General features: G+C 37.8%; 1 protein-coding gene across 2 annotated transcripts in view; it reads left to right on the plus strand.

The window, feature by feature from the left end:
* The window catches only part of adam10a (ADAM metallopeptidase domain 10a), a 64,554-nt gene that overhangs the window by 15,903 nt on the left and 20,731 nt on the right, over positions 1 to 27,920 (plus strand). For both annotated transcript variants that reach the window (XM_079587469.1, XM_079587470.1), the window contains exons 2-3: positions 3,570 to 3,720; positions 24,780 to 24,898. In XM_079587469.1, the coding sequence (XP_079443595.1) occupies positions 3,570 to 3,720; positions 24,780 to 24,898 (270 nt within the window). The remainder of the gene's footprint in view (positions 1 to 3,569; positions 3,721 to 24,779; positions 24,899 to 27,920) is intronic.

Raw genomic sequence — 27,920 nt, forward strand, 5'->3', positions numbered from 1 at the left:
ATTTTTGTCTTTGTTCTATTGTAGTTGGTCTTCCTATGCTTGAAATTTGTTTGTTCTTTTTTAATCAGTGTTTACTTGTCTTTAGTAAGCTTGAGTGTTTTTTTATACTAAAGCTAGTAGTTAAAAAAATGTATGTCTTAACCTTAAAGCAAAAATAACTATATTGTGATATATTTCGTTATCAAAAAATAAAATGACTCGTATCATAATATAAGATTTTGGTCATATCACCCACCCTTAGCTTTGACATAAAATGTTTGCTGTCAAAGAGCTTGAGCCAGTCGCAAAGCTCTGAAGGAGCTCCAAGCTGTTTAGTTGTAAGTCTGTGACATGCCACTCAGAAAAAGTGGTTGGCTTGTGGTAAAAAATGTGGTCAAATATGACAGAAGCTCAATGATGTAGCAGTTTAAGTTTCAAGTTTGTTTTTATAGCACATTTAAAAACAGCAAACATGGCTGACCAACTTGCTGATTAAAACATAAGGTAAAGAGACCAGGGCAAACCACACATTCATGACAGAAGTTCACAATGAATAAAAAGCTGAAGAAAAAAAGTAGGTTTTAAGAGAAGATTTAAAAACAGTTAAAGACTGTGCCGATCTAATGTAAGTTGGAAGGCTGTTGCACAGCGTAGGGCCGGCAATAGCAAACTTTAAAGGTCAGCTCCAGTAAATAACGTTGAGTTTTAACAGCACTATTTTGGGTGCTGGCTGCTGATGTTTAAATGGCTGTAGTATGGAAACAAAACTGAAAGCTGTTGCATTTGCGAAAGCAGATGTTGTACATTTACGGGAATGTAGCCTAATCTGCAAAGTGTAGGCTACTGTGAGTGTGATATAGCGATTTTCAAGGGTGAACGTAACTAATCATTCAAAAGGAAGCTATGGTTCATATAGCATCTCCGTCTATCTATAGAACTTACTCTCAAAGTTCAATCCTAAGTCCCAAGTGACTGGTAATAGAAATAAAATATCTAATATCTTCACAGCGAACTGTGTAACCTTAACCATATTTAGCTCTCAGGTCTGATAACCATGCCAACTACCAACAAAACCGTGAAGAAGGTAACCACTGACATGAAGTCATCTTACCAAGCAGTTTAATGTTCTTTTATTTAAACCTGCATGATGCATTGAATGTAGAGAGCTAAAGAAAAAGAGTTTGCCTTGAGAGTGTGATAGATAGAGGAGAGTTGGCGAGGTGGAGCACTAATGTGTGTGGAATTGGAATGAGTGTTGAGCGTTCTGCTCCTCTGAGGCAGTGCTGCTCCTGATTTCTGCTCTCTCTCTTTCTCGCTCTCTCTCTCTCTCTTTCCACAGCAAGATGAGAGGAGGATTTTATCACCGCTGTACAGGTGGACAAACCATCTGCACTGATACTCCCAGCATATACATGCACACTTTTTCAGTCTCCCACCCACTCACTCTCTGCCAATTGTGCAGTTTGTTTCTGTCCATTTTTTAATTTTATTTCTTATATTACTGTTTTATCTCATAACCTGAGATCGTGTTTTATGATTAAAGGTGCATCAGACAAAGCTGCAAATCATCAGGTCAGGTGTTTCTGAACTTCTGTCAAACCTCATTCATTAGAAGCTGAAAAGAAGCTTTTTGCTGAAGAAAGCTATATTTTGATCTGTTGTGTTCCATTGGAAAGACACTGATGATATTTCACTCAGATCGACACTTTGGTTGATGGCAGTTTGCCATGCAGAAATTATTGCTTTAGCTTCCAAAATGTCTCAGCATTTTACCAATGTGAAGTTTTGGTAGTGTTGCAAATAATATTTATGTTTTGTTTTTCTGTGATGTTCATGTATTTTGTTGTAGTTTATTGTTCAAGGGAGAGTTGTGTTCATGTGAAACACAAAAGCATAACATTGAATAATGTTCAATGCAAAACGTGTTTTTCCATTCCACTGCACTACTTAACAAAACGAAAGCTGCTGCTCTCCGTATGTTTTTCTGTCGTCTAAGGGGCGTGTTCATATGTAAATTGCTCACGCTTATTTTGTCCATTGAAAGATCTGAAAAAGTTAAAGTTTTCACATTGTCAATATACCAATGTATGAAGCACAGCTCACACAAGTCAATTTACTTTACTAGGCCAATTGCATAAATCGGTTCAGGCAGACTCAAGACATGACCTGTCTGCACAGGGGAGGTAAAGTTTGATTCAAAACAGGAAAGGTTGGTTCTCTGTGGGCTGTGTTTACTGATGGAAAGCCAGTGTCAAAGTTCTTCCTCTGTAAACACATCAACCAGAGATCTTATTAGTCATATTATATTCTTTATTAGTCACATTGTGTCAAGATATCATCATGTCAAGATTTCAGGGCTGTGAAGGAAAGGGACTAGAAATACTTTTCATGAGATGAAAAGTGTGCACTGCTGTGGGTAATTTACTTGTACAACTGTTGTTGCAGCGGATACTATAGTGTCGTGACAGAGTCAACGCTCCCTGCTAAGGTCAGGCTATTCTTAGCATAAATGCTACTGTGCCAGGAAGTCACTTTTTGAGTGTAAGGAAGGATGGGAGGAAAAAACATGAATACTGTACAGTACTTTCCTACAATAGAAGAGGAAAATAGTGTTCAGTGTACATTATGACATTTACAGTTATTTTTTCTCTTTCTGTTTTCTGTTCCTCTTATAAATTTATTGTATGACAGTATAAGCCAAGGCCAACTTAAGCCACACATTTTAGTGCCCATATTTTATACGCTGCAGTATTTATACTACATATGTTTAGCCTATTTTGCTGTGCGTTTTATGAAATTAAAATTGTATATTTACATTTTAAATGTTCTTTTGTATTATTTATACATTCATACTTTTATTTTAAAATAATTTAAAATATGATTTATCGTAACTTTTTTCACACGAATAAGTTTAGTTTTGTGTACTTTTTTTTTTTTTTTTTTTTTTTTTTTACAAAGAAAATTTACAAAAAGAGCTGAGAATTACTACAGTTATTATAATCATACAGGAAGCTCCAAAGGCAGAAATAAATTCATTACCACTTACCACTGGACAATGACCACATTCATGGCCAGATATGACTGACTGGTTTGTAGTTTATCACTTTGTTTGGTTTGGCCAGTTCCCAGAGACAAATGTATAATTTGCAGGTGTTATTTAAAGGATAAATTCAGTGTAGTAAACTGAAAACTATTTGGCCCTACATGGTGCCCCCTCCCTGATGTGTTTGGGCACGTGCCCTGTAGCCATCTGCTTTAAACAGCCTTGATAGAGCCGCAGATGTATTACGCAGCAGAAACTCTGATGTTTGAAAGTTCAATGACCTGCTGCCTGTTGCTGCTGTAATACTAATTTGCTTACATGCTGCAGACACAGAACGTGTGAAACGGGCCTAAGCCTTGTAATTTACGGATAATGAGTCATCATGTTGCAGCTCAAAGTGTAATTCCAACCGTCACAGAGGTTTATTCCCACTCTGTCACCACAGTTTGCCTGTTAACCTTCTGCGCCTCAATTACAGTTAGTCTGATCACAATCTGTACCTAATTTTCTATTTTTTTTTCTTTCCCTCCCTCCTTTTATTCCACAGGTCAATATGAGAAATCCCTGAGCAAGTTCATTCGGCATTACGAAGGCCTGACCTACGACACAGACGTCTTGCACAGCAAGCATCAGAGAGCTAAGAGAGCTCTGTCTCACCAGGACCAGTTCCTCCACCTGGACTTCCATGCTCACGGCAGGTCAGACAAACTGGTCTTACTCTTCCTGCTCATCTGTTTTTTTCTTTTCTGGAGAACTGGATGCTCTTGTTTAATACTCTCCCTCGGAGCATTTATGAGCTTCCCAGTCTTTTTCTATTTTGGACTGACATTGGATTGTTCTTCTTGAGGTTACATTTTTCACAGAGGCTGGTAGAGACCCTCGGTGACTCAGCGCTCCAGGCAATGCGGAAACAAATTGATTAGGCTTAGATCTTCGGGGTCTAGCAAACAGCCCGCTGACAGAAAGCTTCGCGTTTCTGTGGTGTGTGAGCTTGTCTTTATGCATTTCCTCAGGTGTAATTATGTGGCACCATTCGCACCATCCAAGAACAGAGCAGTGTATTAATATGCCCTCAGCATTTACACAGGATGTGGTTTGCACCGTTTTGATGCCAGGTTTTGTCTTTCCGTGACCGGCACTGTCTTCCCTTACAGGTTTATGACATAATATCTCACTAGTAAATTAACAGTTCATAGCTCACTTTAGTAAGTTTAATACAGCTGCCAGCTTTTCCCTCTATATTTAATCTACAGATTTCATCTGACACAACCTATTTTTGTAGTCTTTATTTCAGTACAAGGATTTTAGCGAGATTCATTTTTCAGTTGAGAGACTGATGAAATTGCAGTGGGTTTTCATGAAAGCAATATTGCAGATTCAATACAAGTTAACCTCTGCACAGTCTGCAGCATCCGTTGCGTGATGTTGATTACCACAGAATATAATAACTCGTACCTCAGATTGAATAAAAATGATTAATCATGTACAGGCTTTCCCCATAAAAGCTTTTGGTGCATATTTAAAAGCAGAAATGTAAAGCTTGTATTTTTGTTAACGCACTTGTATGAATTATTCATTTGAAAAATAACTTGAACTGTAGAGTTTCTTACAGTCCACAGGCCTGCTCATACTGGAAGCAATTTGCAGCTGCAAAGTGAAAGGATATTATTCATTTTTAAAAAGAGTTGCGTTTTTCGATGACACAAGCAAAAGAGACCGTTGGCAAAGAAAGTTGAGCAGCACTCAACTTAATGCAAATAAGCAATAAAACATTAATTGTAACATTTATTTTTGGCGTTTTAAACATGCCCCCATAGGCTTCCATTGTACATAATTACATTACTGTGGATTTTTGTAACAAAATTCTACAGATGCCATTTCAACAGAGCTTGAGTTTATTTTTCATTTTTAAATAGATTAATTTAACCAATATTTCACTGAATACTTTTGACTAAGTCTTTTGAGAACCATCAATGACATACAAGCCAATCTCAGTATAGTATGAATGAGCAAATAAATGAATAGCCTAGTTTTATTGCTGTTGGGACTTGTAAAAGGCTGTGATGCCACTAGGGTTGTAACGGTTGTATTCTGAGAATTTCACAGTATAACGTCTTAGGAAATATCACGGTTTCATGGTGTAGTGTACATTATTAAATAGGTCATCATTATTATCATCAGCTACAATGACTGTTAAATGAATTAAAACAGGTTTTTAGGTTGAATAAATGCTTTTTTATTTATTTATAACAAACCATGTTAAACCATCATTTATTAACCTTTAAGAATAATAGTCTTCTTTTTTTTATCAGAAATTTAGGTTTGTCTTTACATTTTTCTGTATTCTGTGTAGAATTAATTAATTTTGTCAGCTTTTTAAAAACGTATTCTTAGTCTTAGTCCTGTGTCAAATGTACTTTCCTGATTTATTATAGGCTGTTTATCATATAAATTAACACACTGTCGTAACACATGTTTGTGTTTTCACGTCATCGGCAGCGCTTCCTCAGTGTAGAGAGAGTGTGCGCATGGTTGCCAGATTGCAAAGATTAATTGCAAAACCTGGCAGAAAATGTATAATTTTAAGACACAAGTTCTGATTGGAGTATTTAATCTCATGACATCTGGCAACCACAAGCATTAACAGCTGGTAGTAGTCTTGTACAGCAGTCTGTAATATTTTGTCTGCTCTTTTGCCCTCCCCAACGAAAATAGTTGTTTGTAAAGGTTTTTTTTTGCTACATTTTAGTCTAGTCTTTTTTGTCTACGGTATTGCATGTTAATATAGTCACAGTTATTGTTTAATGACATTGGTGTCATCTTTTTTTGGAGTGGGATAGAGATTAGAGGTAATAGCCCCTGTCTCTTGACTTTTTTTCTTCTGCTGTACGGTTGTGAGTGGAGCAAGAGTCTAAGCAGTCAAGGGGAAAGAAATTGCATATGCACGGGTGAGGTTCTCCGTCCGTTTATTTCCCCCCCCCCCAATGCTGCTGATAGGCAAAAGTGCACGATATGATAATAGTACATGTATATACTGTGATATACCAGTATACCGCTACAACCCTAAATGGCACTGCAAAAATCAGTTTTGCCGCCTTTTATCTTAACCTAATTATCCAATCTCAGCAGTGGTGTTCCTGTCTGAACCTTTTTATATAAACAAGAGCCAGAGGACTGGGAGATCTGAGCTTGCTAAACCCAATGACATAATCTTACCTACAAAGAGAGTGAGACAGATCTGTTCGTGTATTGCTGTGAGTGAGTGCTGAAAGCTTTTTAACAAGTTCCCTCATCTTGACCATTTTGTTTTTGTTCTGCATGGTAATCTTTTCTGTGCTTTGGAAACATTTATCAGGATGATACAGTAAATCTGTTTTCATGAATGCATGAAGATGAAAAAAAGTACAGATATGAAAGTGATTCAAGTACAGATTACTGTACTGTACATTACAAACTACAAACGCTTCCTTATGCACGTACACACATGTGGACAAGCACCCGTCTATTCCTTTGTGTCGTGACAAAGGAATGCACCAAAACTCACACACAAGTCCACATAACCATCTGCTTTCTTCCTGCCTGCATGTGTGTGATCGTGTTCAGCGGCCTAAAAATAACACATCCCAAGTGTTCATTTCTCTCTCTCTCTCTCTCTCTCTCTCTCTCTCTCTCTCTCTCTCTCTCTCTCTCTCTCTCTCTCTCTCTCTCTCTCTCTCTCTCTCTCTCTCTCTCTCTCTCTCTCTCTCTCTACCTACCCCTCTACCTACCTCTCTCTCTCCTCTTTACATGAAGTGAGACTAAAGGAAGAGAACCGCTAACAAAGTAAGTTATGTTATCAGCGAGTGAGGATCCCACAACGGATGCTATATTAATAGTCAGTAGCTATGTTTCCATCCAAATTTTCGAATTTAACTTGTGCGCAAAATTGGAATATTGCATAAAACACTGTTTCTATCCAGTGAGCCGAAGAGAACAAAATCGGAATTTTCTGTTAAACTGGCGCTGAATATCACTAAGAGAAATGGAAATTGCTGCAGTCGGAGAAGCCAGTGTATATAATAATTTAATATATAATATATTACTTGTTCCTCAAAGTGCGCAGACAAAACTCAATAGTTATCTTGCTTTCGGAGACAGATGCTTGCTCTTTAGGAACACAGTTGTGTAAGACAGTTCTGGGAGGTAATTATACTTTTTATGCGATATCCCAAAATGCTCATAAAAATAGGTGGATAGCTAGTGTGGACCTCAGAAAAAGGGGATGGCGCTAAATAGGCTACAAGTGAAAACAGGGTCTATCCAATTTCTCAGACCACATTTAGTGATAGTCTGTAAAAGATTAATCGCATCCAAAATAAAAGTTTGTGTTTACATAATATTTGTGTGTTTATTGTGTATAATTATTTTGTATATATAAATACACACACATGCATGTATATATTTGAGAAATATTTGCATTTATATACTGCATATATATTTTATATTATATATAAATATAACTATTTTATATATAAATAACAAATTTTTCTTATATACATGCATGTGTGTGTATTTGTATATACAAAATAATTATACACAATACACACACATGTATTATGTAAACACAAACTTTTATTTTGGATGCGATTAATCGTTTACAGCCCTACTTGCGACTACATCATATATGTGACGCGTAAATACCAGGTGTAAACAGCTATCTGTCTCATCTGGATCACCTTAGATGGACATTAATGCTAGGTGTAAAGGTTCCCTTGTTTGCATGAGCTCAGAGGGCTCCTTTCTCCCTTCAGACTTCAAAGGTCTCTTTTGAAGCCATTGTACTCAAACATGATGAAGGTCATCTATTGTGAAGTGGGTTCTGGGAGGCCAAAGTGTGAGTCAAGTTGATGTTTAGGAACTCTAGAGTGTGGTACAGCATATGAAGTGTCCATTTGTCACATCTGATGGAGTGTTTTTCTTATACATTATTCATGAATCAGCCTCCTTCTTTTTTAATTGAATTATGTAATAAGGTGAAAGTGCTCATTGACTGACTGCATATATATTCATTTGTCTGTAAGTGCTACTTGAGAGTGTGTGGTATTAAAAGGAAAATAGACTCAATAATTTGAAGATGTTTTACTGTTCTTCTAAGAAGATTCATCATCCGAGGGTGGAAAATCTCTGGGATTGATTAAACCCTGTTAATGAGCAGACAGAAGTCATTAATGTAAATAATAAATGATCAGTAGCCTTCATTTCACCAGACATATTAATGGAATAGTTCACCCAAAAATGAAAATTCTGTCATTTTACTCACTTCAAGTTGTTCCAAACCTGTATGAATTTCTTTCTTCTGCTGAACACAAAAGAATATATTTTGAAGAATATAGGTAACCAAACAGTTGATGGGCCCCAATGATGGAAAGTAACTAATGGAAAGCAGTTATTTTAATTTGTAATAATATTTCATAATACCGTTTTTACTTTATTTTTATCCAATAAATGCAGCCATGATGAGCACAAGAGACTTCTTTCTGACCCCAAACTGTTAAACGGTAGTGTACATCATGTATCAAACGATACTAGTAATAACCTGCATGAGACCAATATATGGTGGATCCCTAAATTATTTATAAAAAATATACAAGGATCAGGCGATATACACAACTTTGTAATGGACAATCAGCCCAGTTTTCTGCACTCACAAATTCCCTATAGACTTGAGTATAACATAACATCAGGCAGTGCTTTTGTGTTTGTCTAAGGAGGGTTTTGTTCAATAGGTACTATTCTCTCTGGCCCAAATTGTCCTCTGTCCCATCTCTTGATGAAAAGAGCCAGTGTGCTTTGTTTGACTGCAGGATAGTTTGCATATGACAAGCCTTGGTGTTCTCCGTTATCACTGAATGCTGTTTTGTTTTGTTCCTGACATTAACTCCACTGTATGTTCAGACGCATGTGGGGTGTGGTGGTGTCTGTGGCTTAAGACCGTTGTCCATGGCTGAAAGCAGTGTATATTGATTGAAAGGAAGCAGTGCAGCAAAATGTGTGTGTGGTGCGCATTTGGTGTGTTTTGCCTATTGGGATTAGCGGTTTAAGCCGCAGTGGAGCATCATGCAAGTGGAGGAACAGAATGAGCCCTGGAGCTAATCTCTCCAAGGTGAGTCCACAGCCGCACTCACTCTCCTCTGCAGAAGCAGAGAAGCTGGCAATAGAATGAATATTTAACAATGCAGGAGATTCATGGGGGGGGGTCATACACATCACATTATGACTTAAGCCTAGTCAGTGTGAGTCTTGTGACTTAATACTTGTATGCACATCTCGTACCAGATCAGTCTGGCACCTCTTATCACTTCTCTCTCACACACACAAAAAAAGATAGGCAATCTCTGTACTGCTCCTGCAATGCACACACGTGACTTGAAGTGATGTCAAGTCAGAGTGGGCAGTGTATTATTAACATTACATTACAGTGCGTTAGCAGTCACTTTCCAATCCAAGGTGATTTGGAGTGCATCATCTATATGGCGCAGTCCATCTGGAACAACACAGACTCAAGTGTCTAGCTCAAGGGCACAATGGCTATAGGATCCGGTCTTTCTCCTCTGTCATGAATGAGGGTTTGGATTGGAACCTTATGATGATCACAGCTGCCCATATATTAACTTCCCCAAGCCCTTTTATTATTGGCGAGGCTTTGGAAGACAAAAATCACAAGCTCTCAGTTACTAAACAAAGCTGAACTGAGAGCTTGTGATTTAATCCCTTGGGAAGTAACTGTATACATCAGTGTCAAAATAGCAGCAAGGCAGAGGAGGATTGTTTGTCATTTTTGTTGTCTGTTTTCAGCATTTCAGATCGCATCAGTCTATTCCTATGGGAATCCTTCTGTGATTGCTGTTTTAGGTTGTTTGGTCCTTTTTACAGAGATTACTTTGACTGTTAAATACATAAAAAATGATTGTGTAATTTTGTAAGGCTTTTATTCAGACTGGACTGTTAAAGTCTCTAAACGTTGAAAAGAATCCTCACTCTTATTGGCTACCAGCTCTTTAGATCTTATATAGTAGTGTAGTAGTTTCGAGATGCAAAGTGAAAATTAGACAATGGATCACACTTTATTATCATGCTTTTCCAGCAGAGACCATGAAAGAATCATTACTTGTAAAGTCGAAGAAGTGGAAAGTATCTGAAGCCAGAAAACAAAGACAGAGAGAGACAAAAAATTATTGTAAACTGAGTGTAAAAATCCTGAGTAGTGATGCCCAAAGTTTCTTCTTTTTTTGATGGGCATGTAAGGGAATTAATTATTGTGTTGACTGCTCTCTAAAATTCACTCAGTGTAATTTACAGAAAACTCAGTCAGAGATGATCATGCTGATCCACGTTGATAGATGGTATAGTGCAACGTCTAGCCTAACACCATTGCGGTATCGGTCAAGTACATAGAAAATGTTGCTAATGTTAAAAACTATTGAAAGGCCCATTTAAAGTTAATCTTTAGAAAATACTACAACTTTCCTAATTGTATTGTTTTTGGTAAATATAAGTTCTGAAAATAAATCCCAACATTCTCAAAAGGGGGAAGTTGTATAACAGAAAGTGATTCAGACTTTGCTATGCAGACAGAGAGAGGAGGTGTTGAGAGATTATAAACGCCCTCAGTGTATATATTAGCCTGGAATTTTATTGATTACACATAGCCATGATCACTATGAAATTCCCTATCCTTCCTCTCCACCGACTGTCAGCAGGCGCAGGATGAACCAGCACATTAAATGATTGTCTTTGTATTTGTGTGAGAGATTTATTTACAGAGTGTCTGATGTGATGTTTCGTTCTCTCCTAAACGCTGATGCTGCACTTCTGCTAGCGTGTCACTCATTGCTTTTCTAGCATAGTCTTTCTAATGATGGACTTGCTCTAATCACTGCAGGAGTTTTTTTTTTAGAGGGCTGCTTTTTCAGCTTAATAATATTTGTTATTTGATATACCTCTGATATCTGATCTGTTAATCTCCATCACCTCTTTCTCTCTCCATTTCAGTATCTTGTTCATGTTGGTGGAATTGCTAAGAGGTTTGTTAGTCTCTGAGAAGGTCAGAGAGAATTACCTCTGCCATTTGGCTCCGGCCTCCAGCTCTCAGAGGTAGCAAGCTGGGCTTCAGATGCCCTCCTCAATAACGTGAATGAACTCACTTGTTTGTGTAACCAGAATTCAGTGATGGATGAAGTATCACTTCACTGCAGGATCTTAGCCAGCCCTGCTTTCCCACAGAGGTATCATATAAGTCATGTCAAGTCACCTTTATATATACCGCTTTATAATACAGATTGTTTCAAAGCAGCTTTACTGTAATAAACAGACAAATAATGGTCAGTGATGCAAACAGAATCCAATTCTGCTGTAAAGCATGCAGCTCTAAAAAGAAAATGATGTTGTTTTCAGCTGACGTCAGTTCTACGTTGATTCAGTTCTGTTCGATAGATGTGTAAAATTAATAAATTATGGAAGGAGAAAACAGTGATGCCATGGTCATGCTCAGTTCAGTTCTCATCCAGTAGTGTCAGTGCAGTCAAATTAATAATAATGCTGATGAATATATATAGCCTAGGTCGCTAGGTGTATTCTGTGTGGGAACTTAGTATGTGGCCTTTTTGTACAATCATGGTAAAAAAACACCATGTTTTGTTGCTGTCAATAAAAGAAGACAGAAGAATGCATGCACTTAAATGCACACTTTCAAACATATTTCGATTTCATTTCTCTATGTATTCCATGTTAAAATGTGGTTAACATACGAACATTGAAAGACTTTGGGCTTCTGTTCATAAGTTTTTTTTTCTCCCTTACTCCAATTACACCACACGTGTATGCTTAAGCTGGAATTACATTGGCTAATGAAATTTTAAATGAAAATTGTCCCCTGAAGCAAGAGGATTGTAATTTAAAAGCCTTAAAGATAATTTGCTCAAGCATTAAACTGTAATTGATGCTCCCTGAGTTAATCGTCATAATTAGGAAAAATACTGATGATTTATCGTTATTTGCACTATTATCTAAAATATTATGTAGAGGATTATAGCCAACTTAAAATTTAAATAAGCTTTATGCACAATTCAGAAACTTTTTTAAAGGACAGTCTGTCTCCAGATCCCCATCAAATAGATTCAATACAACCAAAGAACCACCAAAACAACCTACCAAGATGAGCCTAAAGTTGACCTAAAGTTGTAGTCATGGTCTATTGAACTAGTTGGGGTGCTAAAAGAGATCCCATTTCAGGAGTGCAAGTCATCCTCTTTACAAATTAGAAAATATTTGGAATATGCTTGAATATTATTTTGATACTACTCCTGTTTTCTTTTGTATGTTGATTTATTCATTTGTATTGATGATTTATTTGACGTGATTTTAGTTTTGTCTTGAATTTTATGTGTCTATGGTGAATGGTGCTTATAAGTCAGGCTAACTGATTTCTTTTCAGCGGGCATGTCACATGATTTTCAACCATACTGGCACTGAAGACCGTTCACCGTAATCTGTGTTAGGTCCTCTAAGAAACTGTCTTTTCCTCACATGTCTTTCAGTGACAGGCTTTTTTTGGAATGTTTGTGATTAAGGAAGAGGTTTTAGTTCTTGTCGTTGCCATGCCCACAGTTTTGTAATATTGTTGGAATTTTTGTTGCTGAAACCCGATTAAGTCAAATCTTATTGTGGAACTGAAAGTACAATTCCATTCAAACACGACTAGAACTTTAAAAGGGCACAGATTTATTATGACCCCATAGCATTACATAGACTCCTTCACTGTGGCAGTGCTCCTGAACTTTGCAACGGTTTAATTTTGATTCTGATGTTTTTTACCCATCTATCTCATCTTCTCCTGTTGTTTCCCAGTGCAAATAAAAACGGTCTGTTATGTCAGTACGCATGAGCGCAGAGGCATTAGATTTGATTTGATTGGATTAGATATTGAAAATGACTGAGCATTTTAAAATGACTCAATTTCTTTTCCCTTTGAAATATAATTGCAGAAGTGGTCATGATACCATAACTCTGCTATGTCATGTTTTTGTAGTCATGAGAGGTATTGTATGATAAATAATAAACAGGCTTAAAACAGGCACGGCAGGGTCACATGTACTTCATGTGATGCATATCTCCCCTCTCACTCACTCATGTGAGCTCAGAGAACAGAGAGATTAGGAAAAGTTGAGAATGAACACACTCTTTACATTTCTCCTGAAATTCCTGAAGAATGAGTATTGGGCATGTGATCAAAATAAGTCTTAATTTTTCTCTCTCACTGGAATGATTTTAGTTTGAATAATTCTGATTCACTTCTTAGCAGGCTAATTATAGAGCTAAATAACTACTATGACGCGCACACGGTTAGTTGTCTTTGGTTTTAGAAGCAAAAGAGAAACTGAGCAACAAAAAATTATATTTCATGAAACTTTGAGTGTTTTTCTGACTGTGATCTTCAAGTTTTTTTCAGTTTTTTTTTCTAAAAAAAAGTTTTTTTTCTAGTTTATAAAAACTGACATTTCATTGGTATTTCTTCTAGGGAATGAGTGTGTGTGGTTGTGCTGTTTTTCTGGAGGGAGTTTTGTGAAAAAAAGGTTGAAATAACATTTAGTAAAGCTGACTTCTATTTAAAGTGATAATCTATAGAGCCTACATTTGGTCAGACTCAGGATTTACCCGTTTAATTAGAGTATTTCAGACCTTGTGCCAAACATTATAATGTGAAAACACGGTCACTCGATTATCAAAAAATTTGAGTTAGTCTTTGGCCGACACACCAAGCCGACGTCAGAGAACTTGCGGCGATAAAAGCCGACTATTGTCGCCTCGCGTCGACTGCATCTGGGTCGAAAATGTGCGCTTTAACACACCAAAAGGACTACAGGTAACTGCAAACTAGCATGTGCATTCTGCACCTGCATGTGTAAATAACTGTTTATTTCAGCAGGTATTAATCAATTGTCTGTATTTGTCATTCAAAAAGGGAAAACCAAAACTAGGACTGCAGATACACAGACCATAAAACAAAGCAGCGCTTGCAATTTTTAATATCATTCACGCTAATAACTTGCTTCATTCCAGGCGACTCATATTGTTATGAAAAGATTTGTATATTAGAATGCTCAGGTAAAATGACTTAACTAGAACATCCTTCAGTCTGTGGCGTCTTGACTTTGCATGCTTTCATCACTTTCGCTTTTATTCTCGATTTCTCAACGTCAGCCCCAATGCCAATTCAACATGCCGAATTGGGCGAACTCCCGCCGACGTGAAACCGACTAGAGTCTACATGTGGAACAAACTGCAAAAACTAGCCCAACAGATGGTCACCGATGGCACAGTGTGTCATGGCCTTAGTAGTTTGTTTAGATTTTTTTTTAGATTGATTCAATTAGAATGTTGAGTGTCGAGACTTGGACCGTTGTTGTTGTCTAAAATAACTCATAAACAACAGAGTGTGAGGATGCTCTGGGTGGCTTAAAAGAGCCCAGCCTTAGGTCTCTGAAATTCTTGTCCATTGATAATATGCGGTCGGTAAGGTTTTTTTTATGTTTTTGAAAGTGTATAATGCTCCCCAAGGCTGCATTTATTTGATTAAAAAAACAGCCATATTAAAGTTTAAAATAATTTCAATATATTCTCATTATAATTATTATACTCTATATACTCATTCTCTCTCTCTCTCTCTCTCTCTCTCTCTCTCTCTCTCTCTCTCTCTCTCTCTCTCTCTCTCTTTCTCTCTCTCTCTCTCTCTCTTTCTCTCATATTCATTCATTCATTCATTCATTCATTCATTCATTCATTCTCATCATGTCAGTGATCTCTACAGTTCAAATATGTCCTTTGTGTAGTGGTATGTGCTATTCATGGGTTTCAGTCACGTGACTTTTTTGTTGTGGCCGCCATCTTTAGGACCTTTGAGTTAAATTGAGTAGTATCTCCCTGGTGATTGGAAAGATGTCGCACACTAAAATAGCACACCTCACTGCAGACGAAAAGCAACGGTACTTAAATAAAATAGATACTTTAGGTATAGATCCTTATTTACTGCCAAACGAACTGCTGACTCCATTAAAGTCTTAAAAACTTGCCAGATTTGACGTTTGCGGATATTTATATGGGTGCATCTGTGAAAAAAACAGAGAGGGGGGGGGGGATGTTTTGAAACATTTTTATTCATAAAAAATAAATCATGAGAACATGAACTTCATCACTGCATGTGCAGGAATTGTAAAATATTTTTTATTAACTCATGAAGTAGCCTAACGCAATATTTTTACTCTAATAGCTTATCTTTCCCCACACATATAAACTGTGATCATGCAATAACATTAACTTTACATCGCGATGCTGAGCTACAGTGAAATGATAGAAAAGACATTATCTGTGTTAGCAATTCGCGTCTACGCGTCTTTACATTATAGTGGAGTGCAGCGCGACAGAAGTGTAGCACGGACAAGTGGATCACCGCCGTGAGTATTTAAAAATAAAATTGACTAATCAAACCACGGATCCGTGATAAGTTAATTGTGATCCGTCTCACCACTAGTGTAGTAGCACTATGATCACTTTGAGGGGAGGATATATTTATCCCCACCGGGGATAAAAATAATTAAACAGAGGCAGGGTAACATTGACCAGAAAGGGGGAAATCCCACGCATCCCCCCCGGCAAATCGCACCTTGTTTATATCTACCTCGTCCACAATCCCTCTCCATACACCGGCGAAGCTCTCAAGGCATTTAAAAGCACTGAAGCCTACCTCTACTTTACTTCGGGATGGGTTAATGATCCCAAAATCTATCATCTGGAGATGAAGAAAATGTTCTTGATAACAGGACGGGTAAATTGTTAACGTTACTCGAGTAATCGCTGCATTGCTGAACTGAATTGCTAATAATGTCGGTAAAACACATCTCCTGTATTATTAGTGAGGTTTGGACACCTTTATTTTCAATTCTCATTTATTTGTAAAGCGCTTTTCACAATATCGTTTCAAAGCCGCTTTACAGAAAATGCATGGGTCTACATTACAATTTAGAGGGTCCAAGAATGCATTTCAGAAATGTTTAAAAATCACGCAGTTATAATCTATTAATCTAAACAATGTATTCATTTAAGGCAGAAACAGTGAGCAGTAGTTTAGCATACTGAAGCAGGTAACAACATCATTCAGCCATACATATAAATTTAGTAATTTTAGTAATACAGTTTAGTAATGTAAAAATAGATAGCTGTCTAGAATGACGTTATACATGTTCTAACTGTAAACTACATGTTTTAATTTAACTAGCTAACCTGTAATATGCAATAATAATGTAAAATTAAAAGTAATTTTACTTTTATTAAATTTCCAGGTGAAGCATTCACAAAGCCTCAGTGTAACACCAGATAACAGTACAGGAAGATGGGACTGTTCTAGTAGGTGTGCAGTGATCCCTCTTTATAGCAGCAATCCATCTCTGACTACGCTCAGGGTTTTGGGGGATATTATAAAACGTTAATTTCTCATTTCTTTGAGATTTGCTGTTATCGCAGCTTACAGCAGATAGACGGCATGTTTGGATTCGGTCCTACAAATGGCGGCTACACTGCTGTGTGACGTCACGTGAAACCCGTGAATAGAGGAGATGTTGACTCATCACCAGATGTTTTTATTTGTTACAATTTTTTTATGAGGTTTACTGAAAAGTTCTTAGAAAACTTTCCTGTCCATCCATCAGATGGTTAAAAGCGCCTGCACCTGAATCTCTGCTGCTGTGTTCTAATGTTCTTATTCATCTACACCTGTCACTGTCACTGTGTCCTCTCTCTGTACTGGAACTCCTGCCCCAATGGCTTGTCCCTGATGTTTATGTCCTGTTGCTCTAAATTGGATTTGGAGTGAGGTGCTCCTCTAGGGCATTCTGCAAAACTACTAATCTCACTGGCTTTGGATTGCATCTGATAGTGAAGGACAATACCTTGGCATGGTACATCATAACAATATTGTGCACAGTATCAACATTGTGATTATTTATGCTCCTTCAGGGGGAGGTGGTAATTGAAGAACAATGTCCAATAAGACGGTTGATTGGATTTAAAAGGTTGCAGTTTACAATATTGGTTAGAGCGAAGTACACAAGCATATAATAGTTTAATAAGGACTTCCATTAAGACGTAATACTCCAAGAGCACTAGAAGATGGACATTTATAAATAATTTTATAAAATCACAAATGCACTGTTTAAAAGTTTAGGGTTGGTGAGATTATTTTATGTTTTTGAATTATACACTATAGTTCAAAGGTTTGGGATCAGTAAGGTTTTTACAAATGTTTTTGAAAGCAAAGAAGTCTCTTATGTTCACCAAGGCTGCATTTATTTGATAAAAAATACAGTAAACGGTAATATTGTGAAATATTATTACAACATAAAATAACTTTTTTTATTTTATTATATTTTAAGTTGTAGTTATTCCTGAGATGGCAAAGCTGAATTTTAGCAGCTGTTGCTCCAGTCTTCAGTGTCACATGATCCTTCAGAAATCATTCTAATATTCGGATTTGGTGCTCAAAAAATATTTATTATTATAATCAGTGCTGAGTAATCACAGTTGTGCTGCTTTGTGGAAACCATGATACTATTTTCAGTCTTTTGCAAATCTTTTGTATAAGAACTGTTGAATAAAAGTATTGTTATCTTCAGGAGTTTTTTCTTGCTTTTGGTTGTCTCGCTGGGGATTGTAAAGCACTATTCTTAGTGAGGCTACTTCAGAATTATTCAAATTGTTGGTGCGGTACAATGAGCCTTTTAATTGAGTAGAATTGGATCTTATTATATAATTACATTTATATTCTAGGATTCAGATTTCTCCCCTGTACATTGCTCTTGCCCGCAGTGGTGCAGTCTGCAATTAATTCTGTTGTATTGATTCTGTGTGGCACGTAGCATTGAACACAGACAGACTGGCAAGGAAAGTTGATTCAGACCCGCTATGCACTGCAGGATCAATGGCTTCTCTGGCGTCTGACAATTCATTCCCCATTTTCTTGGGTTTTGTTTACTCAGAGCAAGCATCCATATCTATAGCCCTCCAGCACCCAGATGGGCCGATCTGTGTCTCAGTAATGAGTCCTTGGAATGGAGTGTGATAAAAATAGGTAGCTTTAAAGAGGAGAGAAGGACATGAGGAAAAAAAGAGACCAGCAAATGAGGCAAAGTCCAGCAGCTCATGATGTCAGAGCCCTGATTTCTGCTTTGATTCACCAAACTCTCTCGAGGTTTTCTTATCTAGCCGTGTGAATTTTGCTCATTTTCCTGCTTGATTTCTATGCAGATAAATCACCGCAGAGTTGGCCATTGCATCGTCATGATTTTGTGTCATGTCATCAATCATGTTATGGCATCTCAAGTAAAATGAAGTAAAAAATGTGTCAAAAAATATACATTTTTGATTTTAATGTATTTGTTGTTGTTTCAACTAATGTATTATATTTTTTTGTTTAATTTATTAATAATAATAAATTATTTATATTATTGTTGTTGTATTTTTTTTATATTTTTATTTATTTATTAATACTATTATTATTATTATTTAAGATTTGGTTTGCTGGTGATAGGAATAGTGTTATGTTATTTAGAGTATCCTGTTCCTTCCTCTGTCTCTGTGGTTTTTGTAAAGGTGAGGTGTTTCATTCAGGACAGGTAGAGCCCAGGTCAGGTCAATTCTCAGTTTCTCTGGCTCTCTCTCTGGCTCGCTCTTTAAAGGCTTTTTCATTCTCAGTTCCTATCATATTCACTACTGTGTTTTACCGCCTCCACCTCCCGTCTGTCTTAGCACACTCTAGTAAAGCATTCATTTATCGCTGTAGTGGACAAAGGAAGTATCATGTACTCAGTGATTCTCCTGTTGCCTTCTCGCTCTGTCCTCATAGACTAATGTAGTTGCCGTTTATGCTAGTTGGTGTCTTTTTTTCTTTTTTTTACTGTCATTACTCTGCATCAGAAATCCACTTGTATTCAGATGAAGAGGCTGAGCTGGTGTATGTCATTAATTTCAGATGCATTACTGTAAACGTAATTGAAAGTGTTGAGTGCTGGGCAATTACATAGCACATGCTGGTTGGAGTAAATTGGGTCTGGTTGGGATATTCCCGGAGCTGCCTTTTGCGGGGAAAGTGATGCTGTCAGGGGACAAATGATCATAGTGGGAACCCAGATGGCTCCCTTTGGCTTTTTGGATGTTCACACAAAGGGGTTTGCTGGGCGCTCGACAACTGCAGGAGAAATGCGATGATTCACTGTGGAGCTAATGAAGACTTGCTGGTGCTCAGCTGATGAGGGGGCCGTCTCGTCTGGCTCTGAGGTCGAGTGCTATCAGAGTCTAATGATGTGTTGGTGGTGGGACCCATTCAAATCACGATCAGCCGTCTGCTGGCATATTAGGGATGAATTAAATTAGTTGTGGAACTTTAAGGGTAGAGTCACACCAAACCGACTCCAAAGAACTAGCCCTGATGAAAGAGGGTATTGACACCTGGTGTTGCCTGCGTCGGGGGGGGGGAAAGCTGCACTTGAACACACTCTCAGCTGTAGTTACACCAAGATGACTACAGCTGACAACTGTCTATTTCTGCAGATGTATTGGTCTATATTTGTGACGTCATTCAAAGGGGAAACCGACGCTGCAGATACACAACTGTAAAGTAGCGTTTGTTTAGCGTTTTGAATATCAACCCAGCTGATCCCTTTTCTTTATTCCACTCCGCTCATGTTCATTTTAAAATATTCGCCCAGTAAGGAACACTCACATGCTGAATCGGCCCCCAAAAAAACCCCAGACGGCTTCCGACTAGAGACAACGGTGTGCGGAACACACTAAAAAAACTAAGTCGGCCAATGCTCATGGTGTGCTCTTGATGGCTTAACACCCCTTTCTTTCACAAATATCACATATTTTGTAGAGTGGGCATCCTTCTCAGTCTGCATATGTGTTTGTATTTTCATGTTTGTTTAGATTTGCTGAGTTCAGGTTTTTCTTATTGCTTGTATTAATGGCTAGTAACAGACATCCCAGATGTTTCCTTCCTGTCATCACATGGGGATAAATATAGCCCTCTGCAGTAGTGATAAATGGAAATGCTGCTAATTTGAGGAGCAAAAGTGGAGACCAAGGTGCTCTGTAATCTGTACTGTATAGTGTCTTGTAGCGTTGGGTAAGAGTCCAGTCCACCTTTGGCGAGTCCGAGTTAAATATGAGTCTTTTAACCAATCAAGTCCTAGTCGGCTCCAAAAGGTCAGAGTCCAACTAAACCATACTGTATTTCATTAAATCAATATCTTTTTTTTTAACCAACTTATAAAACGTCAATTTTAAATGTAATAAAAAGCATTTATTTTTATTTCTGACTTTATTTTTTGTATTTTTACATTTCTGTCAGACAATTATTGACTTTTGTGACAATGGGGTAGTGACAATTGAGTGTTTCCCAGAAATTCCCACCCTTGAGGGTTGAATAAGATGGTGGATGTTATTTGTGATCACATACTGACTGAGGTTCTCTGAAGACAAGCACCCACATTGTTCTGCCATTGTGGATGATTGATATCTAATCAGTGATTTAAAGATTGACTGAATAGTACAAAGAGCTGGATTCATTGAGCATCAGTGCAATAATATGAAATCAGCTGTCTCTGATTTTGTTGATACCTACATAAATGATTGAACTTGCACTGTTGGGCAAAATGATTTGTGAAAACTTTGTCAGTGAGTCAGGATGGACTTCCTGCATTACTTCCTTTTGTCTGAACGTAACATTTCACCAGGTCTCACAAGAATGAACATGTAATACACTCATTCCTTGAATCTCTGCTACTTTGTCCCCAAAACATGTAGTATTGTTACCTGTCAGTGCTCGTTTTGAGGTATGCGTGTCTTTTGTGTGTTAAAGCATGGGTTAGTGACAATGTATGAATGGTATGAACATGTACTGTATGTTCTACGGTACTACTAATGTCCTTCTGTGCTTGAGAATCTGTTCTGCAGGCTGTTAGGTTTACTGTATGTAAGTTTGCCACATTAACAAGTTCAATTGGAATCAGTGAGTCACAAAAAAACCTCCCCCTTAAACATAACAATTCTGTCCTTATTATTTACTCACTCTCAGTCTCATGTCTAAACCAAGCGTGCTGCACAAGCCCTGAAAAGTGAAGCTAAAACGTCTCGATCGCCCCCCGGTGGCTGGTGCTAGTATAGGTCATAAACCCCGCCTCCCCTTGTTATTCAACATATAATTGTTATATGTTGAGACCAACTAAACAATTAAATTACACCTAAAATATCTTTTTTTCCAAAGGTGGTTTCTGTCATTTGCTGTCGTTTTTATCATGCTGATGTAATTACAAGTGTCTGTTTTTTAAAATAAGTTTGTTTTTAGTTAGTTACGTGATGCTATAAAAACGGTGGTGTAACGTCATGATTGGCAGAGTGATTGACAGGCTCTCTGAGCAAAGTAGTCACTGAAGCACCAACGGACTTTTTTTTCGGGAGATTGTTGTATTTACTTTATTTTAACAAGCCTTGTCGTACTGTAATCAACAGACATAAACATAGGAGCAGAGCGGAGGTACGGAGCAGACATTGTTCACTTAAAAAAAGTGCAGGGAGAGTACATCCTGCGAGAGTAAGGGCGGGGCGTTGATTTCGCGGCTTTACTTCCTGCTCACTAATGCGCAGGTCTGGTCCCGAGAACACTACGCGCAGACTCAAGTCCCAAGATGTCAGCGCCATATCGGGACAATGACGGCTATAAGAGTGGGACACACACACGTCCATCTTTTTTTAGTCTATCTAAACCCATTACTTTTTTTTTTTCTGTATGTGTTTATATTTCTATGGTGATTTTATGACCTTTTTGAAGCTTGAAATCCTCAATCATTCATTGTAATTTCATTGAAAATAGGGATTACTACGTTGTCGGGACCAGATGTCCGCACAAAAATAATAATACCAGTCATTTTTAACCTATGGGGGACTTTTTTTGTTCTTTTTTTTTGCGTTTGACATTCTATATAAATTAGTGGGTTAACCCAACCTGTGTGTTTGTACTTGACCATATTTTGGGGACAAATTATTCCACATAAAATGCGCATTAAAATGTCATTTTGGAGATATCCTGGGGAAAAAAATTATTAACAAAAACAAAAGAAAGTGTTCAGTTATATACATTTGAATACATGTTTTGTTGGAGTAAGATTATGCATTGTCTATAATTACAGAGAAACAGTATGTCTATGCTATGTCCTCATTTAGGTGTGTGCGTGCGTGCGTGTGTGTGTGAAGTTTTAATTAGAGTGTTTTGAGAATGGCCTGACCTCCTCCACATGCCTATTCTACCTACAGGAGTTTCCTCTCCCTTTTTTCCTCCTACTCCTCTTCATCTCTCTCTGTTTTTTCTCACATTGTTTTTCTCCCTTTCCTCATGTCACTATTGGTGTATGTTAGCAGCGAGTTTCCCCCACACATAAAGGCCAAACCCATGCTGGGAGGAGCACAGAGATGTTTTCCGCAGGACAAGGAGTGTTTACAGGGATGGGGCTCCACCCCTTGGCTTTTGAATCTTCCTGTTCCTGTACTGAGCCTTTTATGATCTTCAGCTTTCATTTTATTAGATCAATACCTTGTGTTGTTTTGCACATTATGGTAATATCTTCTCTCTAGCTAACATTATTAAAATCTCCCCTGATGAGGCACATCTTGACCACATCTCTTGTCTGGCTTTCCTAATGTATTAGAGACAACACAGCCACACACACACACACGCACACACACACACACACACACACACACACACACACACACACACACACACACACACACACACACACACACACACACACACACACACACACGTACTGGGGCTCAGCTGCACCACTGAAGCATGGTTGACGCCTGATCTCGTTTATCCTGAGGGAATCTAGGATGTCAGTGATGGTGTGCTGGCCAGGGTGGTCAAGGCCATTTCAGCAGAGCAGGAAATTTCTCTCTGTCAACAAAACAAATGGCCGATGTAATCTGCACACAAATTACTCTGCAGAAACATTCCCTGGACCCTGACCCTTGCATTTTTGTTTATTAAAAATGATTGGGTGATATATTTGCAATATATTTGGCTGATAAGTGTCAGGCAAACCTTTGTTTTGATATTTTTTTTTTTTTTTTTTTTTAAATATTATTTTATCTTAATCTTTATTTTGAACATTTAGCATAACAATTCATTTAGCGTTTATTAATATGATATTCTTATATGGATCTAGCAGTGGGCATCGAGTGCCCCTTTCGCACCGGGTAGTTCTAGAAACGTTGTACTAGGAACTAGCCACCAGCGTGGCTCCCTGAGAACTAAATGTTCCCCTAGGGCCATTTCCTGGTTGAATTCGCACCACCAGTATAGGAACTCTGAAGTGACGTAAGCCGCACTTGTAGTGACTTTTATTTTGACTGTGCGTTGGACTTTTATTTTGAGAAAATCCAGAGCCTGAGCACACAATGCTCACATTCTCCGTCTTCATCATTTTACGATCTGTTTAACAATCCTGTCTAATACGTTATTAGATATAACTGTTAGGCTATACAAAATATAAACCGTATATGAAAAAGTATTTGCGTTTGCATGTGGTTGATGCCATATCGCTAGCGGAGGAGAAATACATAGGCCTAATCATGTTTCGCTTGGTGCCCTCACACTTGCGTTGGATTTTCTCATTAGCATAAAGGTTGAGGTCCATCTACCACTGTTTTCCATGTTTGTAGAGGTAGTTCATGGAGTAAATATATAGGCTATAATCTGTGTGTACATGTTTTTTTTTTTTAATGGTGGTGTAACACCGTAGCCTATGTGAGAAGGAAACGGAAACTGGTGAACGTTCAAAAAATTTTAATTAATTAATAAACCCATACAAAAACAAAAGTAAGTAGCTTGTCAAAGTGCCAAGCTACGTCTATGTTATTGTTTTGAATAAGTAACCTCTAGTGGCGAAACCTTCACACTGTACCTTTAAACAAAGAAAGTGGACCGTATATGAAAAAATAAATATATATTATAGCGTCTTTTTAATAAAAGTATGGATGATTTGATCGTTGTTTTTGCTGTTATTAGAAGTGAAGTATTTTAAATCCATTTCACAGATCCAAAGATTTCCAGTGCAGAAAATAGGTTGGCAGATTCTTTCTGGGCCTGATGGTGGGGTCTTACCCAGTGACTTGTTTTCTTCTCTTTAATCCACCATGTATTCAGCTAGAATACCTCTGTATTCACATCCAGTGCACAGTACACTCCATTACACATTCCTACATGTCAGTATGCCACGAGTTAATAACCCAAATTACTCATTTTGAATCCCTGTGAGTCATTCACAAGCACCTAACCTAGTGTTTTTTGGAGAATCCTAATGACCTAATGGGAAATGGAATAATCTGAAGGGAAGATATTATTTGATTATAAATGCTAGTAAATGAGGAAAAAATTATTTTGGCTTTGAGAAATGCTGGTTGGCAGACTTTCCTTATTCCTCCCTTATCTCAGTTTCAGTAATGCTCTGCATTCTAATTCTTGGCTCAGACTATTTGTATTTTGGTGTTGTTCAGCATCTCAAATATTGTGTCTTGTACGCATCAACCTCTGTTGGGACCCGTTGTGTACATTCATGGGCAACTTTACAGTCCATTAATCTTGTTTTCTTTCTCTGTCTCCTTTCATCAGGCATTTTAACCTTCGGATGAAGAGGGACACCTCTCTCTTCTCTCCCGATCTGAAGGTGGAAGTTTCTGGAGAAGAGATCCCCTACGACACCTCTCACATTTACACTGGAGAAATTTATGGTAAGCATGGAACCTTTTCAGCACTATCTCATACACACACTTGCACATGTGTCCACCTCAACACATCCTCTGGACTGTTGCCACGGAAACGTTGCATCCATCTATTGTATGTGTACAGTGTTTTTGAAGATGTAGAGTGATTTTGTGCAGCTCATGTGAGGAAGAGAGTAATTAAAAAAGAGAGGAGATTATCTGAGAGAATCTTCTTTTATAAAACTACTTTTTTGTGGGATTGTGCTTTTCTTATGATTTAGGGGAAAAAGGTTACCCTTGATTAATTATTATTAGAAACATCCGATATATTTCTTCGTTCTTTTCTAGGCTTATTTAGTTGACCGTTGCCTCTGCAGCAACACTGTTTGTTTATTTATATAGCACTGTTTAAACATCAACCAAGTTGAACCAAAGTGCTTTACATACAGAATTTAGTAAAAAACAACATAAGCTAAGCTTCGAAAAACACGCACAGACAATATATACACGACATATAAAAACATCTCGACTATCTAATTATAGGCTAATGACATCAAGTGGCATTTCAGCAAGTTCTTAAAAATGGAAAGTGATTTTGCAGTTCTAATAGATAGTGGCAGCTCATTCCACTGTCTCGGCCCTGTTACCGCGAAGGCCCGGTCACCTTTGTGGAGACGATGTGTTCTGGGCACTATGAGTAACTTCTGGGTCTCTGAGCGCAATGTTCTGGAGGGGGTTGTATGGCGTTAGCTGACTAGCCAGATATGGTGGGGCTTGATTATTTAGCGCTTTATAAATAAAAAGTAGTTATTTAGGAAGCCAGTTTAGGGACTCTAGGACGGGTTTTATTGATTCATGTTTTTTAACTCTCATTAAAAGCCTCCCCGCTGCATTTTGCACCGATTGTAGACGAGACAACGATGCAGCGGTGACGCCACCGTACAGCGAATTACAAAAATCAAGCCTTGAAAAGATAAAAGTGTGGATAGCTCTTTCGAAGTCTTTATTTGATAAAAAAGGTTTGGTTTTCGCTAGTAGACGCAAATTATAAAAACATGACCGAACCACAGAGTTTGTCAAATTTTAGGTTATTGTCAATTAAAAAGCCTAGATCTCTAACTATTTTTCGCGAGTACGGTGCCAGGGGACTTGAGTCCAATATAATTTCTGCCGAGTTTTTGTGACCAAACATAATAACCTCTGTTTTTTCCTCGTTTAGCATTAAAAAGTTTTTAGCCATCCAGATTTTAACGTTGTTTAGGCATTCTAAAAGTGACTCAAATGCACTAGTAGAGCGCTTGAGTGGTAGGTACATTTGCGTGTCGTCTGCGTAAAAATGGAATGATACTCCGTTTCAACACTGTCAGAAAGAGAGAGAAAATTGTAAAAAAAAAAAAAAAAAAAAAAAAAAAAAAAACTTATTTCTGACTAAAATCACTGACTGTAAAGAATACACTCAGAATTCCTGCATAATCAAACAAACACTACTATTATTATCAATGTTGAAAACAATTGTGCTGCTTAATGGTTCTGTGGAAACTGGTGGAAATCTTTTGTAACATTATAAATATATTTACTGTCACTTTTGATCAAATGAATGCATCTTTTCTGAATAGAAGTATTAATCTTTCAACAATAAAAACGTACCGACCAAAAACTTTTGAACGGTAGTGTAAGAATCAGACAATTATTTAAAATTTCTCCTAGCAGACTATTATGTAATAACAACAAGGTTCCCACACATCTTAGAAAACCTTAAAATACCTGGAAAATTGATACGTTTTCCAGTCCTGGAAAACACGTGGACATTTTTATTTTGTTCCGGACCAATACAAATAAAAAACCATTTAGTCCTGGTCTGCTTAGCGTTCATATTGCCATTTTTAACACCGAGCCTAAATATACCCCACCTAAGGGCATAGGGATACGTTCACAACCTGATTGGTCGGCTTTTATGACGTAGCCTTTATTTCGAGACGGAACTTACCGAACATCCAAAGCACTCGTGAAGAGCTTACAAAATGTATAAAGGAGTCAAAACAGTGGCGGGAATCCCTCCGTCTCACACATAAACATCTGCTGCAAGGAGATGCAGTTCTGATGCCTGTACCGGGGGGGGGAAACAGGAATGCGTGAGCATTCTGTCCTTTTTAGGGTCTCATCTTCCTGTTTTTGGCTTGTTTGCATGTCTTTGGTCCGTTGCATTCATATTTTATTCGAACCGCACCAGAGTTAGTTTAAAAGCAGACCGAGACCCATCTTTTCAGTGGTCTCTGTCTGCTTGTCTGGAGCGCACCAGAGTTCGAAAGGCAGCGTTCACACTTATTCAAATGAACCCCACTAACAGAGGAATCGCACCAGGGTTCCTTTTAATCGGACCGAACATGCCAAGCGTGAAACACGCCCTAAAAGAAAATGTAAAATGTCCTGGAAAATCTTGTTGTTGTCCTGGAAAATAATTTTTTAACAAAGAGTTTATCACTGGCCCAAAACTATCAACACTAGCTGCAGAAATTGCTATGTTCAGTCTGACTGCTCTGATCGGATTTCTCATGGTTTATGTTTTTCATGAGTTTCTCACTCCACGTAAAAAGTAAAATTCAGACGTTGTTTTAGAAAACATTGCTGCAGAAGCAAGGTTGTGTTGTTTCAAGTGTCGGGCGGGCAGAAATGTATCGATTATTTCTGACATTTCTGAGCTGCGTTTTATTGTTAAAGTTGTAAGGGGTATAGAGTCAGGCTCTTTCTTCGTTTGGTTTGTAAAAGGTGAAAGTGAAGGTGTGCCCTGTCATAGAGCAGAACCTCTGATGCACACGTCCTGCAATGATGATATTTGACCACTGCACACCTCATTTATCTCTCATGTAACTCGCTGACCAAATCCTCTGTCACAATATTAATGCCTAGAATTGTATTATTTTTATCAAAAGACTGAAATTATTTCAAATTATCTCTTTCTCAGTCCTAAATATCAAACACAAAATTACTCTACTAGCACACTATAATTGGCTGGTTCTTATGTTAGATTATGTAACTGTCTGCTGTCATT

Source organism: Phoxinus phoxinus (assembly GCF_949152265.1).
Source record: "Phoxinus phoxinus genome assembly, chromosome: 2".
Taxonomy (NCBI): Eukaryota; Metazoa; Chordata; class Actinopteri; order Cypriniformes; family Leuciscidae; genus Phoxinus; species Phoxinus phoxinus.